General features: G+C 43.8%; 1 protein-coding gene across 1 annotated transcript in view; it reads right to left on the bottom strand.

The window, feature by feature from the left end:
- Nucleotides 1–386: 386 nt before the first annotated feature.
- LOC147253966 (D(2)-like dopamine receptor) overlaps nucleotides 387–15,777 on the bottom strand; it is a 56,692-nt gene continuing 41,301 nt past the window's right edge. Inside the window, exons 4-8 of the mRNA XM_086215310.1 lie at nucleotides 8,427–8,563; nucleotides 6,937–7,145; nucleotides 3,641–3,727; nucleotides 1,807–2,191; nucleotides 387–1,417 (exon numbers count right to left, since the gene is read on the bottom strand). Of these exons, the coding sequence (XP_086071436.1) occupies nucleotides 1,221–1,417; nucleotides 1,807–2,191; nucleotides 3,641–3,727; nucleotides 6,937–7,145; nucleotides 8,427–8,563 (1,015 nt within the window). The 3' untranslated portion in view covers nucleotides 387–1,220. The remainder of the gene's footprint in view (nucleotides 1,418–1,806; nucleotides 2,192–3,640; nucleotides 3,728–6,936; nucleotides 7,146–8,426; nucleotides 8,564–15,777) is intronic.

Below are 15,777 nucleotides of genomic sequence, written 5' to 3' on the forward strand. Positions count from 1 at the left end.
CAGGAAGGACCGTGCACTTCCCCTTCCCACTAAGGTGGGATAGGGCATAAACCCTAAAACCTAACCCTAACCCTTGTTTGCTCCTTTACCTCTTTACTTGAAGTCAATCAGTCTAACCCTAATTCAATCAAAACTTACTTTATATAAGGCAGATGAGCAATGACATTGAGACTCCTTATAAACATAATTTAAATAGTGAAAAATTACAGCAAATAATTCTTAAGTTATTCTTAAGTAATTTATGGATAATCGACATACACAAAAATGATATTCATGTGGAACTCAACATTGTCACTAACTTTATTGGGAATCTTTTATTATTTTTTGCATAAAAAGCAGAGTAGAGGAGCAGTGTAACATGCAAACCTTTGCCATTGTAGGCATATAATCACAGTTGTGTTTACAAAAATTAAATACATTCAACAACAATAATTACAAGATTGATTTGTTTTCTTTTTCAATTCATAAAATTGTAAATATGTGGCAAAGGCCACATTATACAGCAAGTTGGCTACCTTCAACTTTTGCCATTAACACACATTCCAATTCAGTTCACAGTTCGGTTCAGTTCACAATCTTTATTTGTCACAAAGGGGCAAATTAGGTCCCACACCTAATTACTTTACACAGATATAAAAAATAATCACAATTATTACTGGTTGAACATAATAATGGCATAATTATACAAAGCACATATACATTTGATTGTGTATGTACACTAAACTTGAGCAGTCCGTTGTCCAAATAGAGGCAGAGTGAGTGCGGGGCTTTAGGGTTAGCCACCGAACCTGGGGTGAAGGGAGGAGGGTAGGCTATTTAGTGAAAGATTGAGATTATGAGCTCTTGTCAGTTTCAACACAGCAATTGACACTGATTTCATATCTACAGGAAGTGTCCATATTCAAACCATAAAATACACACAAACACACACACTGAATATGATGAATGAAGAAAACATTACATTTCTCTTCCCTCCATAAAACAAGTAATTCTTACAGACATTACTTGTTTTACATTCAGTTATTTAGAGAACATGATTCAGAAAACAATTCATATGTACAACCAAAATGGCGTCTTAAATTCAGATTTTCCAGTCTCAGCAACACAACTTTAAAGAGTAGCCTCCAATGTGTTTCCTTTATGGGACAAAGTATTTTCTAGAAAATCTGAATATATTCATAAACCCCCTCAGTCTGACCCAGACCAGTGAGACTGGCCTTTTAGCAGTGCAAGATCTTAATAAAGGCCTTTCTAAATTCAACATTAAAGGTTGTGTATATGATTGGATTTACTGCACTATTCACATAGCCTAGCCAAGTGAAAGCATCATACATCTCTGCAGGAACCTTGCATTTTGTGCAGTGGGTGTTCAGAATATGCGTAATGAAAAATGGCAGCCAGCATATGATGAATACTCCTGTGGAGAAAGAGGGAGAAGGACAGATATTCAACAATGTGGAGAGAAAGGAGGATCTTTAATTAGACATCCAAATGCAGGTGACATATGAAGGACTTACATCTAAAATGTATTAGTAAAGTTTCTTGTCATCGAATTACTGCCACCATTGTTTTAGGTCACATGTGTTTTACATAGGAATAAGAAAAAACAAACAAACAATGGTAACTTGAAATAACATGTAAGAGAAGGAAATATTCCTTTTCATTTTACATTGTCAATTACACCACAACAAATATTTAATATAGGATAAGTTGTATACAATCTCCCACTGGTTAGATATCATCAATGTTTTACAATACACATTAAATTCATGGAACAGGTTGCACTCAAGTAAAAAGTGAACCAACCTAGGACAATGGCCAACATCTGAGTGGCCTTCTTCTCCTTCTGCTGGGAGAGCTTCCTCTTGCTCATGGTTTTCACAGATGTCAGACTCTTGCCATTGGGTAAGGCCTGTGTCTGGAAGGCTTTTGCTACAGTGTGTCCTGGATCCCGCAAGACGTTTTTTGTTGGGTCTCCATTCTTTTCTGCTGTCAGCGTCTCCTCAGGTGGTGTTAGTGGTGAGGTGCTGGGGTTACCATTGGCCTTGATGGGCATCAATAGCTGGTGGCTGGTGGCTGGAGTGCCTCCAAGAGTACACTGTGTCTGCTTCTTACGTTTATGGCTGCTGCAGCTGTTAAGCTCATCCAGCTCCAGGTCCTCCCTCTCACTGGTGACATCTTTTATAAGTATCTAAGCAATGTCAGGAGGAGCAGAAAACAATGGATTTACATCAGAAGTTTAGAGTCAGGTTTTTGGAAAATACTTATTATGAACACCTTAAAAAACACTTCAAAGATTACCATGCCTTCATTATTAATGCTGGGTTTGCTGGGTTCAAAGAGGCACACATGTACCATGACAAGCTTTAGTTCCCCTTGATGAAGGAAAACACACAAAGTGATACCTCACATTTAATGTGCCAAAAAACTACGTTCTTTACAATCATTGTGATTTTAAGCTCTTTTGTCATTTTTAGACAACACAGGGCTCACAAATGGCAAACAAACACTGACTGCCCAGGATGTACACATAAACATCACAAACCACGTTCCAGCCAATCACCAACAAAATGGTTGGGGATGGGAGGTTAGTGTGTGTGCATGCATTGGGGAATAAGCAGAGTTAGGGTTAGGGTTAGTGTTTATTGAGTAAGGTAGTAACAATGACACTTGTAAGCCATTTTTCAATGTAATACTTTGTTATTCCTAGCCTAGTCTATAAGTCCTACCTAGCACTAGCATTGTTTCCAGGAAGAGTAAATTCTACAAGAAGTGTGTCTTTCGCAGAAGCTCATCCAATAATTGTCAATATATTAGCAGTAACTCATAACCTAACAAATTTGTTTAAAATATATCAGCTGTAATTCATAACTTACAATATAAATCTACTCACAAAAATTAGAGTTGGTCACTCATTCTAGCGACGTTGGCACAGCACAGGTCCATTTTCCATGTCGATGCGCGTTCATGACATTTACAGAATCACAAGGGGGAGGAGCGACTTTGTTCTGTTTTTGTTTGGTATGCAACAAACGTTAATGGAAGTGTCATCAGGCAACAACACTTAGTGCACCTTAAACTAGGCTGTTCATAATTGGCTTTTTATCATCTATCCCTCCCCTGCACTCCACCTTGTTGCAACGAATACTTTGAGTAACACAATAGGAGGGATTTTAATTTGGTTGTGATGTTACAGGTTCACTTAAATTTTTTTTGTCAAGCCTCAAGTAATGCATTTCTGTCACATTCAGGCCAATCAACATCCTTTCACAAGACAGGAGCTAGGTTTAGATGTGGCAATAATGGGACAATTAATTCAAAACAATAATGGTGGCTCCTGAAGAGTTAAGTATAGTTGTTGCTAAAACATTTCTTTTATCAAAACTGGAGAGAGAGGCAGCAATGAAGTATTTTCTCATTTGAAACAATGTCTCCATTTTTCTACAGTCTGGCTTCTGCTTCTATGTCAGTTTGCTGAGCTGATTGGTTGAAGACAGTGATAGTCAGTTCATCCAATTGCCTGCACTAAGCAGGTAATTGGATCTTCATCCATGGGTTACTTCCCACATGTACATATGAAACAATTAGACAAAAAATAAAAGCATGAGGAAAATATAGCAAACCAAATATTACAACCCACCACTTTCTTCTTGTTGACAGGAAATCTCCCACCAGATTTCACAATCATGGTACATAACCTCACCTCCTTTGGATGAGTGCCCTTATCCTGAAATGAAAACAGCTGTGTTAAGCAAGGAGATGCCAAACTGTCAACACACAACTGTAAATTTGCCTGCTAAAGCTCTACTCCTGCATTATGGCACAGAAAGACTTGAGCAAGAATTTGATCAGCAGTTTCAACTGCTACTAAAAGTCACATTTATTAACATGATAGGCTAATTAACTACTGGCTTGGATAGTTTTAATTGGATAGAATCAACATTGTTCAATCACCATTAATACCAGCATCTAGAAATGTTAATGGACTCCATTTGTAATTTATCAACATGCTACCACATAATGACTTTACATATATCTGAATTCTATGTAGGTTTAGGGTTCTCTGTGACAACAAAAAAGCCATGTATTAACATGTGTTATGTAAACAGTGCTTGAGCTCTCCTACAGAACCCAGTGAGTCCCAATATTACAGTGGAATTTATCAACAAAAGGTCACATTCTGGTCATCATAATTGTTGTTGAAAGATGTCTTTTGACACTAATGCGATAAATGTAACATTAAGATTAAATTAGTGTCATGGATGGAACCAGTTGTGGAATCATTTCATTTATATACTGGTGCAAAAAGATATGATGTCAAGGGCAGGAAAGCTTATCACTGCTGTGGTCACTGGGTGACTGCCGAGTAGACAAGTTGAATAAATGCACCTAAGCAGTAGCTAGGCAAGGCAAGGCAAGGCAATTTTATTTGTAGAGCCCATTTTCACAAACAGTTTGTCTCCAGGCTTCATGGCATCATAACAACATCCTCGGCCCTCAGAGCCTCACATCGACTGAGGAGAAACTCCATAGAAAACATTTAACAGGGAAAAATCTGAGAAACCTCAGGGTGAGCAACAGAGGAGGATCCCTCACCAGGAGGGACAGACGTGCAGGAGATGTTGGTACAGACAAGAAAACAGTTTATAACACAGAATGTAGGAAACATGGAAATGTTAATAACAGTTGAAGAAGGAAGCTTCTGGAAGGGGAGGCGGGGAGAGCAAGCCAGCTTGATGGGGGACTGGATGGTAGACTGGTTCATTGGAGGGGAGGCAGGGAGAGCAAGCCAGCTTGATGGGGGACTGGATGGTAGACTGGTTCATGGAAGGGAAGCGCAGGCCGGTGTAACAGTAGGGAATAAGAGGGGGGGGGGGGCGATGCAGGCAGCGGTTGGAGGAGAGAGATGGAGCTCCGGTGGATCTGTGGAAACACAGAGAGTCTGAGAGACACCAAGGCCAAACTACAAAGTGCAACAAGTAGTGGTAGTGACAGTTCCAAAAATGTGCGGGGAGGAGAGGAGGAGGGGAGAGGAGAGGAGAGGAGAGCAGGGGAGGGCTCCATGTAACCTGATGTCTCCCCCAGCAGTCTAAGCCTGTAGCAGCATAGCTATCAATGGTTCAGAGCTACCTGAACCAGTCCTAACTGAAGGCTCTGTCATAGAGGAAGGTCTTAAGCCTGGACTTAAACGTAGTTAAAGTGTCTGCCTCTCTGACCCATGGAGAGATGCTGGTTCCACAGTAGAGGAACCGGAACCTGAAGGCTCTACCTCCCAGTCTGTTTTAGAGATACTGGGAGTCACTAACAGACCTGCATTCTGGGAGCGGAGTGCTCTGGTAGGACAGGAGGGACTAATGAGTTCTTTCAGAGAGGATGGAGCTTCATCATTGAGAGCCTGATGAGTCAGCAGAAGGATTTTGAAGTGGATTCTAGATCCTACAGGAAGGAGAGAAGCTAAAGTGGAGAGATGTGTTCTCTCTTCTAACTCCTGTCAGAACCCTGGCTGCAGCGTTCTGGACCAGCTGGAGACTCTTTAGAGAGTTGTTGGGACATCCTGACAGGAGAGAGTTGCAGTGGTCCAGCCTAGAAGTGATAAATGCATGCACCAGTTTCTCAGCATCACTCTGACAAAGGATGTTCCTAATCTTAGTGATACTGCAGGTGGAAGAAGGCGGTCCTAGTCACATGCTTTATGTGGGAGCTGAAGGAAAGGTCCTGGTCAAAAATGACTCCAAGGTTCCTTGCAGCTGTCCTCAGGGTCAGGGTGAGGCCATCTAGAGTAGTGATCTGGTTAGAGAGGTGTCCCTGAGGGGTTCAGGTCCAAACATGATGACCTCAGTTTGATCTGAATTTAGCAGTAAGAAGTTAGAGGACATCCAGGATTTAATGTCTTTTAGGCAGTCTTGCAGATTAGTAAACTGGCTTGTGTCGTCTGGCTCCATCGACAAGCAACAGGGGAGTTGTCTCCCACATCCAATTGGACCAATTCAGCACAACAGAAGAAGAGAGTTGCTCATTAACTTTTCCCACACACTAAAGGAGATCGAAAGTGCAGGGGGGGGGGGGGTTGTATATTATATATATACGCTAGCATCAAGAAAACAATGAGTGAAACTGTTGACACACTGCAAGTAACATCATTTGTGGTTGCATTGAGAATAATAAATCACAGTCCACTGTACTATTAATCATGCTTTTAATTCCTTCACTATATAGTGCTGTTAGCTTTATTCTCAAATCCATATTGCTTTCAGGGAGAAAAAGGACGTTTTTAAACTGTGGTGAGGTCTCGTACCACTGATTTAAATGGTGTCTACTTCAAGAAACATCTGTATTACCCCACTTTAATACAAAAATCCAACCTCTTCACTTGAAAAACTGTTTGTTCTTCTACTATCATTTAAACCATCTCTAGCTGAACCATGCTATGTGTCAGATCTGTTCAGAGACTAATATTACTGACTAATATTACTGAACCACAGAGAGCAGACTACAGACTACAGAGAGCATAGAATAGAATGTCCAGGAATACACAACAAGGAGGCTCCAGCCCCCGCAACCTTTCACAGATAAGCGGCATAGAAAATGGATGGATGGATGGATGGATACATACCATGGACACAAATACAAAGTTATCTGTATAACAATTAGCCCACATTTTGGTTCTTTCACCGTCATCAAGCAGATCTTAGGTGAGACCTGCTCTGTTTTTTTTATTCTTTTTTTTTCTTGAGAAAATCAATCCTCTGCTTGTCTAGGTTATTTCTATTCACAGCATGATTCTCCATAATAAAACACCAGTCCATAAAATAGGTTTGGGAGATGTTTTTTTTCAGCTTATTAAAACAAAACATTATATCAGGTGTTGTTTAGCGTTTACCCTAACAGTGACAAGTGTTAGTTGTAAACAGAAAACATATTGCTACCAGAGCTCACCTTCAGTGAAGTGGCCATGTCAGGCTCAGCAGCCTGACAGACACTCTGCTTTGGTTTTGTGTTGACTCGTTTTCTGCGCTTCCTTAGGACCACATAAATTTGCACATAAACCAGCAGAGTGATGATGAACGGAACATAGAAGGACACAATGGAAGAGTACACCACAAAGGCTGGATTGGCGATCACACAAAGAGACTCATCACGAGTAGCTGTGGAGATAGGCAGAAGGGGAATAAATGCTGCAGAATGCACATCATGTTGTAGCAAACTGTAACTCCTGAAAATCTTGCTTCAGCATGTAGCTGAAGGTTGTCAGTCATCCAGTTCAAGGTACAGTATATCTAATACAAGGTATCTTGACTTGCTTTGAGGTTCTAAAACAGCTTTCATATTTCAGGTGTCCATTTCTATCATATGAAAACTCATCCAAAGTCACTCCCAAAATGTCTCCTTCATTCCTACAATTCTACAATTTAATTTAGCAGATGATTATGTTCAAAGTGACAAACAGCACAGGCAACAATTAAGACTGGAGGGAAAAACCTTAGTAATTACAACAAAGTGCTTCAAGTTTGATTGGGTGCAGGTGCCGCCATCTAGTGGCAGAAAAAGTGCAGGTTATTTGTTAGTATAATGTAACCACAACTGACCACAACAAATAATTCAACATCAACAATGTCAGTGCTGAGTATCCAAGAAGAGCCAGGTTTTTAACCTTTGGACTCATTCTACCCCTGAGGACAAAGAGGAGAAGTTGTGTCTTCTGGTGGAAAAGACAGGAAGAGCTGAGTGTCGTCAGCATATAAGTGGTAAGAGAAGCCGTGTGAGCAGATTATAGCACTGAGTGCATTGGTGTATCAGGAGAAGTGTAGGTGACTGAGCACTGACCCCTGATGTACCCGTCAATAAGCCATGTGATTGAGACACTTCTCCTTGCAATGAAACTCTGAAGGATCTACCTGTGACGTAGGACTTGAGCCACAACAGTACAGATCCTGAGATGCTGATTTCAGAGAGTGAGGAGAGAATTAACCTACCTTCCCATTCACTTTGAACACAACAATTTTTTAAATTCCCTTCACACCTTTGGCTTCAAACAGACAACTGAAAAGTGGTAAAAAAAAAAAAAATAATTAATTAATTTAAAAGTCTAAATTTGGCCAATTTAAGTGTCAGATTACGACACTTAAATTGGCCAAATTTATAGCAGTTGTGAATAGCTTCTTATTTTATAGGTGAGTGCCACAAAACTTCAGCTTCTGTGGTTCCTGCTGACAACATCTCTACTTATATTTTATGGATTCCCCATCCCATTTATCTGAAGTCACTGCTCTCTTTAAAAGCTCCAAGTCTGAATCCCAGCTGAATTGATATTACATCTAGGCAGTACATTAGTTCAAAGGGACAAAAAGGGAGCAGAAGAGGAGTCAGTCAGCATCAAACCAATAAAATCATAACACTGAATTGTAGAAGGGTATGGTCTGTCTTACCTGTGTTGTTCAGGCCAAACAACAGAGGACATGATATGGCAAAAGACAGAACCCACACCACGGAGATCATTACTGTGACACGTCTCCTGGAGCTGTAGTGAGTGTTGTACAGCATTGGCATTGCAACTGCTGTATAACTGAGAGGGAAGAAAAGAAAGAGTTTCTTAGTTGGAATATAAGAATTTAGGAGTTCTGCTAAACTCTGTGGTATGCTTTTATGATGCTAGTATGAACATTTGATGGATGGGCGAAGGTTTTTCTGCTTGCATGTTTTGTTACTTATCAGCTGACAGATTTAACATAGAAGGGGGAAAGATGTAGAAATCTTGTCATCAAAAAATTAGATACTTTTTGATTATGAACTGGAGAAAATACTAGGTAAGCTGTTTTTTTTTTCTTCAAGCCTTAAAGGAAAGACCTTATGTCAGATCAGTAAATCTGGTTACTTTATGAGTCAGGCTGCTGTAATGAACAGGAAATACATGGCTTTCACGAGGATTAAGGTTAGCACTTTGCTAGTCAAAGATCAAGGGTTAGGGTTTAGGGTTAGGATTAGAATTAGTAATTAAAGCTGCAAGCAGCGTTGTGAGGGCCTGAGCCCTGGCCTGAACCCCAGGGTGTCCTGGTCCAGGGTGGAGGCCTTGTAGTTGAGGAGTTAGAAGCCTGAGTCTGATCAGAGAGTGAGAGCAGAGCTGAGAGCTGGCCCTTTAAGAACCCCTCCCCCACTGCTCTGTCTTTGATCTGTGCTAGAGTGAGAGCAGAGCTGAGAGCTGGCCCTTTAAGAACCCCTCCCCCACTGCTCTGTCTCTGATCTGTGCTAGAGTGAGAGCAGAGCTGAGAGCTGGCCCTTTAAGAACCCCTCCCCCACTGCTCTGTCTTTGATCTGAGCTAGAGTGAGAGCAGAGCTGAGAGCTGGCCCTTTAAGAACCCCTCCCCCACTGCTCTGTCTCTGATCTGTGCTAGAGTGAGAGCAGAGCTGAGAGCTGGCCCTTTAAGAAGCCCTCCCCCACTGCTCTGTCTTTGATCTGTGCTAGAGTGAGAGCAGAGCTGAGAGCTGGCCCTTTAAGAAGCCCTCCCCCACTGCTCTGTCTCTGATCTGTGCTAGAGTGAGAGCAGAGCTGAGAGCTGGCCCTTTAAGAAGCCCTCCTCCACTGCTCTGTCTTTGATCTGTGCTAGAGTGAGAGCAGAGCTGAGAGCTGGCCCTTTAAGAACCCCTCCCCCACTGCTCTGTCTTTGATCTGTGCTAGAGTGAGAGCAGAGCTGAGAGCTGGCCCTTTAAGAACCCCTCCCCCACTGCTCTGTCTCTGATCTGTGCTAGAGTGAGAGCAGAGCTGAGAGCTGGCCCTTTAAGAAGCCCTCCCCCACTGCTCTGTCTTTGATCTGTGCTAGAGCTGAGAGCAGAGCTGAGAGCTGGCCCTTTAAGAACCCCTCCCCCACTGCTCTGTCTTTGATCTGTGCTAGAGTGAGAGCAGAGCTGAGAGCTGGCCCTTTAAGAACCCCTCCCCCACTGCTCTGTCTCTGATCTGTGCTAGAGTGAGAGCAGAGCTGAGAGCTGGCCCTTTAAGAAGCCCTCCCCCACTGCTCTGTCTTTGATCTGTGCTAGAGTGGAGAGAGAGGAGGAGCACCAGGACTGGAGTGGGACAAGAGGAAGAAGTCAGCATACGCTGGTCAAGAGGGACACAGAACACCATGTTCTTGGAGGGGTTTTTGTCAGAAATGCAGTGGTGTGGTTGGTAGAGCTGTGGGATGGATGGTGTAGACGTGAGAAGCGTTTGTTTGACAGTATGTACCCTGAGAGGACACCGTCTCCCCATAGACTTCCATTGGAAGCGTAAAATGTGTCTCCTCAACTTTGATGGCTTGTAAAATGGACAGCGAGTGACTTATGACAACAAAAATTTATATTGTTTAATCAACACATTTGGGAGAGTAATCTGTCAAAGTTTGGAGGCAATACCATCAATGGCTTAGGAGGAGATAAATTTTGTCTGGGGGCCAAAAAAAAGTATTCATTTTGACAGTTTTGTCCAAATTGTGGACATTCTGTTGTAGACAGGTGAGGGGTCAGAGTGTATGATTTTTTTGTCTTCATGAGACGAGTCCAACGGTGTTGGTCCCATGTTTGTGGGACATTCGTGGGAGGAGTTATAGCGCTTCAAATTATCTTTAAATTATCTTTTAGTTGTGTGGCTCGGTGGGTGGCGCGATAGAGTTTTTGGGTTTTGTTTGTTTTTTTCCATTAGTGGGTTTGTCGGACAATTGTGGCGAATTTCATGCATGTTCAGGGGGTGAAATTAGATTATTGACATTGACTCATTGACAGCAAGAACAGTCCAGGACCAGGTTTTGAATGGGTGTGTATGTGAAAACCAGATCCAGGCCGTTTGGCTAAGCTGCCTCATGGGTGTTGGGGGGGCTGGGACACTGTTTAGTGTGTGTTTGTACTGTTTTTAGTGCTGCTAATGTGTTGATCTGCCGAGCAAACATAATAGGGTCTCCGCCTGAAGTACCTTCAGGCTCAGGACCTAATTAGCTATTAATGTAGCTAAAACTACTGTAGCTATATTTTAAATTGGCATCTTCTGGCCAGAGATAAGAAGAACAGGGTCACTGCATTGCAAGCCATGCCCACTGTTTTCCAGTTGGACTTGTAGTCAGAGTGCAAATTGTGAGTATAAACTAATGCTGATCGTCCATGACTAATTCACACACTGCATAGGCTCTACAATGTCTCCAGTTACTTGGTGCTACACTGTAAATATTTTTTTTGTTTTAGAGTCCCTTTTATCTCTTTGTCATGTTCATATATCGAACAGTTAACATTTTAGTAACATCTCCTTGTATGCCACCTTGTTTTATTTCGTAATGAACTTGATGGCACAAGATTTTTCTTTATGAAGAATATAGTTGTGATAAAGGTTAACCTCCCAGTTGACTCCTATCTGCACCATCACAGATCTAGAGGTGGGAGGATTAACTGCAGTAATTACTGGTTTTACAGTATGAGATTACTTTTTGGGTAAATGATATTGAAGTACAAGTCTTATAGGGAGTTAAAATCAGTTGTGGGTCAGGTAGTGTCAGCATACAACCATCATCATCAAAGGCAACACAATAGAATCACAGGAAACTGAATCTGGAATCTGGTAAAGACAGTAATTCAGTATTTCAACCCCCTCCCCCAATAGAAATCAGTATTTCTCTAACACAGTATAAAGTATGCAATAGTGGGGAAAAAAAACTCTGCAACATAAATTTAGAGTTTTCCATCCAATCGTCCATTTTCTTCCGCTTATCATGTTAAGGGTCATGGGGGTGGAGCCTATCCTAGCAGCCTTCACCCTGGATGGGTCTCCAGTCCATGGCAGGGCCAACACATAGAGACAGACAACCATTGGCTCTCCCAGCCACGCCTACGGTCAATTTAGAGTCTGGATTAACCTGGTCCCCTCTTGATGTCTTTGGACTGTGGGAGGAAGCTGGAGTACCGGAGAGAACCCAGCAGGAACAGGGAGAACATGGAGACTCACCCAGAAAGACCCCGTGCTGCAGCCGGGGCTCCACCCACAACCTTCTTGCTGTGAGGCAACAGTGCTAACCACTGCACCACCGTGCCACCAATTTAGAGCTTTAATCTTAAAAAATACAAACAATTGACCAAAAAAAAATGTGTAGTGTGCTGGCTCAGGTGAAACTGGTCACAATGCATCTTCAGCATCTACAGTCTCCCATCAGGGAGCTCTGATGGCCTGGAAAACATGGGCTGGCAATACAAGGCTGTAAGATCCATGCCATGAAATAACATGAGGGCGTTTGGTAACGTCGTCTACAAAACAATGAGCACAACATTAGTGGTGCAAGCTAATTCATCCCTGCAGTAGCCTCTCCAGCACAAAATGTGAAATGAACTCAAATGGGTACAAACATTGTCCCCATTGAGCACTTACAAACTGAACTAACTTTAGGACTCTGGGGCCTCATGTATCAACGCTGTTTACGCAAGAAAAACTTAGGTACACCAGGATCGACACTCACGTTCAGATGTATCAACGCGAAAAGTTCGTCGATTCTTGTGCTGTTTCAAGCTAACTCCAGAGGGGCTATAGAAGTTGGTGGAAAGCCGATTCTTGCGTTGACTGCACTTTGGTCCGTTGGCGACACCCTGTGGTGTTTGGTGACTGACATTATTTGACAACCGCACATACATCTGGCACAAAAAAAACCATCAACACAAACACAGACACAAACACCTGTTGGCATTACTTAAGGGGCTATAAAAGAGCCTTCACGATTGTGCTGAATGTGCAACTTTCAACAATGGCAGGACTTGCACTGTTGGAAGACCTGGCAAATAGTGCAATAAGATGGGACCAACATTTCAGGGAGCGGGAGGATCTGCTCCACAATTCTGAAGAGTGGCTGATGAGCTGGTTCCAGCTACCACAAGCCATCCTCCTGCAAATTTGTGTAAAGCTGTGACCAGCACTCCAGCGCAGAACCACCAGGAGCCGAGGAGTCCTTCACAATGTGGCCAACCTGCATGGCAACCCCCCAGGCCGAGCAGCATGTCCCTCCACGAGATGACCCAGAGGCTGGAGGGATGGACGCCGATCCTGGCCGGGCAGCCGTCCTCGCATGCCAGAATTTCATTTCCACAACGTGAATGGGTAAGAAGCGATTACGCGATTCATGAAGCCAGATTAATTAATATTGTCCACTAAACGTTCCAGAACATTTATCAGGCGGTTGGCCGGGGGATGCGCCGCTGGTTTCGGGTGGGCTGGAGGACCGTCCGCCGCTTGTCGGCCTGGTGCTGGGGCCAGGGGATGGGCTGGGGTGCTGCACATCGGCGGCATTCAGATTCAGATTCAGATTCAGATTACTTTATTTATCCCCGAGGGGCAATTAAAGTACGGTACAACTGAGCAGCATGACATTAAAAAACAATAAAAAAATACAAAAAAAAACACAAAAAACAAAACAAAAAATAAAACAAAACAAAAACAAAAAAACAAAAAACAGGGACATGACAGTGGGAATAAATAAGAGAATAAAAATAAGATTAAAGATAAAAATACAATAAATATACTACATACAGTATGTACACAATGTAAAATGAAGAGTAAGGTGACTGGAGTGAGTGAATAAAGTGCAGACAATGTAAACAGTATAAACAGTGTAACAGTGAAGACAGGATATTGAGTAGTCCGGGGAGAGTATGTAGGTGTGTGTGTGTGTAGGGTGTTGGTGTGGGGAAGGTGTTAGCAGCTGGAGTTAAAGAAAAGAATGGCTTTGGGGACAAAGGTGGCTTCCCTCCTCTCAGTTCTGCAGGCCACACAGCGGAGGCGTCGCCCAGAGGGGAGCCATTCAAATGCAGAGTGGAGTATGTGTGAGGGGTCTTTGATGATCTTGGCTGCCTGTCTCAGGGCCTGTTGGCTGTAAACGTGTGAAAGAGTTCTGACAGGCAGGCCGATGATTTTGGAGCACACTGATGCAGTGCGCTGCAGTCTGTTCTGGTTCTGGAGGCTGTGATGATGCTTTCCACAAAGGCGTAGTAGAAAGTCATCATGATGGGCGCGCTGACTCCAAAGGAATTGAGTTTCCTGAGGAGGAACAGTCGTTGGTGACACCTCCTGAGAATCTCCTCTGTGTTGGCAGAAAAGTTCAGGAGGTTGTCAAAGATTGTGCCCAGGTATTTGTACTCCTCGTCCACCTCCACTGGCTTCCCGTGGATGGTGGTGATGACAGCAGAAGCCAGATCCCTCTGCTTGCTGGAGAAGGTCACCACCATCTCTTTGGTCTTGCTGACGTTCAGTTCTAGTTTGGAGCTGTCACACCACTCTACAAACTCCTGAAGAGCGGGTCCATGATGTTATGCTGGGCCTGACAGCAGTGACAGGAGAACTGTGTCGTCAGCATATTTCACCAGGTGGCAGTTGGGCTGTGTGGATCGGCAGTCATCTGTGTAGAGGATGAAGAGCAGGGGGGAGAGCACACAGCCTTGGGGGGAGCCAGTTGAGGTGAAGCGGAGGTCCGAAAGGGAGTTGTTAACCCGAACTTTCTGAGTCCTGTTGGTCAGAAAGTCCAGAATCCACAGTATAAGCTGGTCGTCCAGATGGAAGTAGGAGGAGAGTTTGGTGGCCAGGATGTGGGGCTGCAGTGTGTTAAATGCTGATGAGAAATCAGCGAACAGAAGTCTGGCAGAGGAGTTAGGAAGCTCCAGGTGCTTGTGGATGGAGTCCAAGATGAAGATTTTTGCATCCTCGACGCCTCTGCGTGCGTGATAAGCAAACTGGAGTGGGTCCATCAGGGGGTCGGTTGCTCTGATGATGTGCTGTTTTATGATCTTCTCCATGGCCTTCATCACCAGGGAGGTGAGGGCCACGGGGCGGAGATCGTTCAGAGACTTAGGGTTGGTTTTTTTGGGGATGGGGATGACTGTGGAGTGTTTCCACAGCTGGGGAACTGTGTGTCTGTCCATGGAGTGTTGAAATAGAGTCCGGAAAACACTGCCTAGTTGCCCCGCACAGTGCCTCAGGACTCTGCTGCTGATGTTGTCGGGGCCGGGTGAGCTCCTTTCCCTGGTCCTCCTGAGGGCTCTCACCACGTCCTCCGTCGTGAAGGTGAGTGTGGAGCTGCCAGGTTTGAATGAAGATGGCTGACAGATCAATTTCTGTTTAACATTAAACATATTGGTTCATTTAAATGTCTGATTGTGTGTATTTGTTGCATTTACATCTGTGGCAAAGCATGTGGAAATGTTGCGTAAGGAATGGAGTAGGCACTTACCCCCCAAGCTCTACGAGCCATTGTGGGTGGTGGTGGCGACAATGCCCCCCCACAGAGGTGCTGCCCATGACTACCGCCACCCGCTGCTCAAATTCCGTCAGGTGCCCCTCTCCCTGACCCCCAGCTGTCTTGCTGGCACTCCTCCACAGGGCAACTGTACACCCCTTGACCTCCACCTTGAGGTCCGACCACTTTTTTATCATCTCCGCGAGGGGTGCGTTGCTCCGAAACCACCGCGTTCATCCTCTCGCACACCTTATCCCACTCACAACGGGGTTTTTCTGTACTGACACTCCTGAACAGGTTGCCAAACAAAATCTGCTGTCTCTCCTCCACCTCCCCGACCAGCACCTCCAGCTCACACGCTGGAAAACTCTGTCTTTGACATTGTTTTGCGAGTGCGGACAGCGGAGACCCTATTTAAATACATTTTTGTATTTATAGGTGGGCATAATAGGGGAGGGCCCGGTCAATCCAACATCTGCCCTCAATTCCACGCTGATTGGGATGTATCAAGGAAACGTGCATGGATTCCGGCGCTCGCACAGATTGATACATCCAG

This window comes from Aulostomus chinensis, chromosome 10 (assembly GCF_037954235.1).
Source record: "Aulostomus chinensis isolate RoL2024-O1b breed Wild chromosome 10, RoL_Achi_v1.0, whole genome shotgun sequence".
Classification (NCBI taxonomy): Eukaryota; Metazoa; Chordata; class Actinopteri; order Syngnathiformes; family Aulostomidae; genus Aulostomus; species Aulostomus chinensis.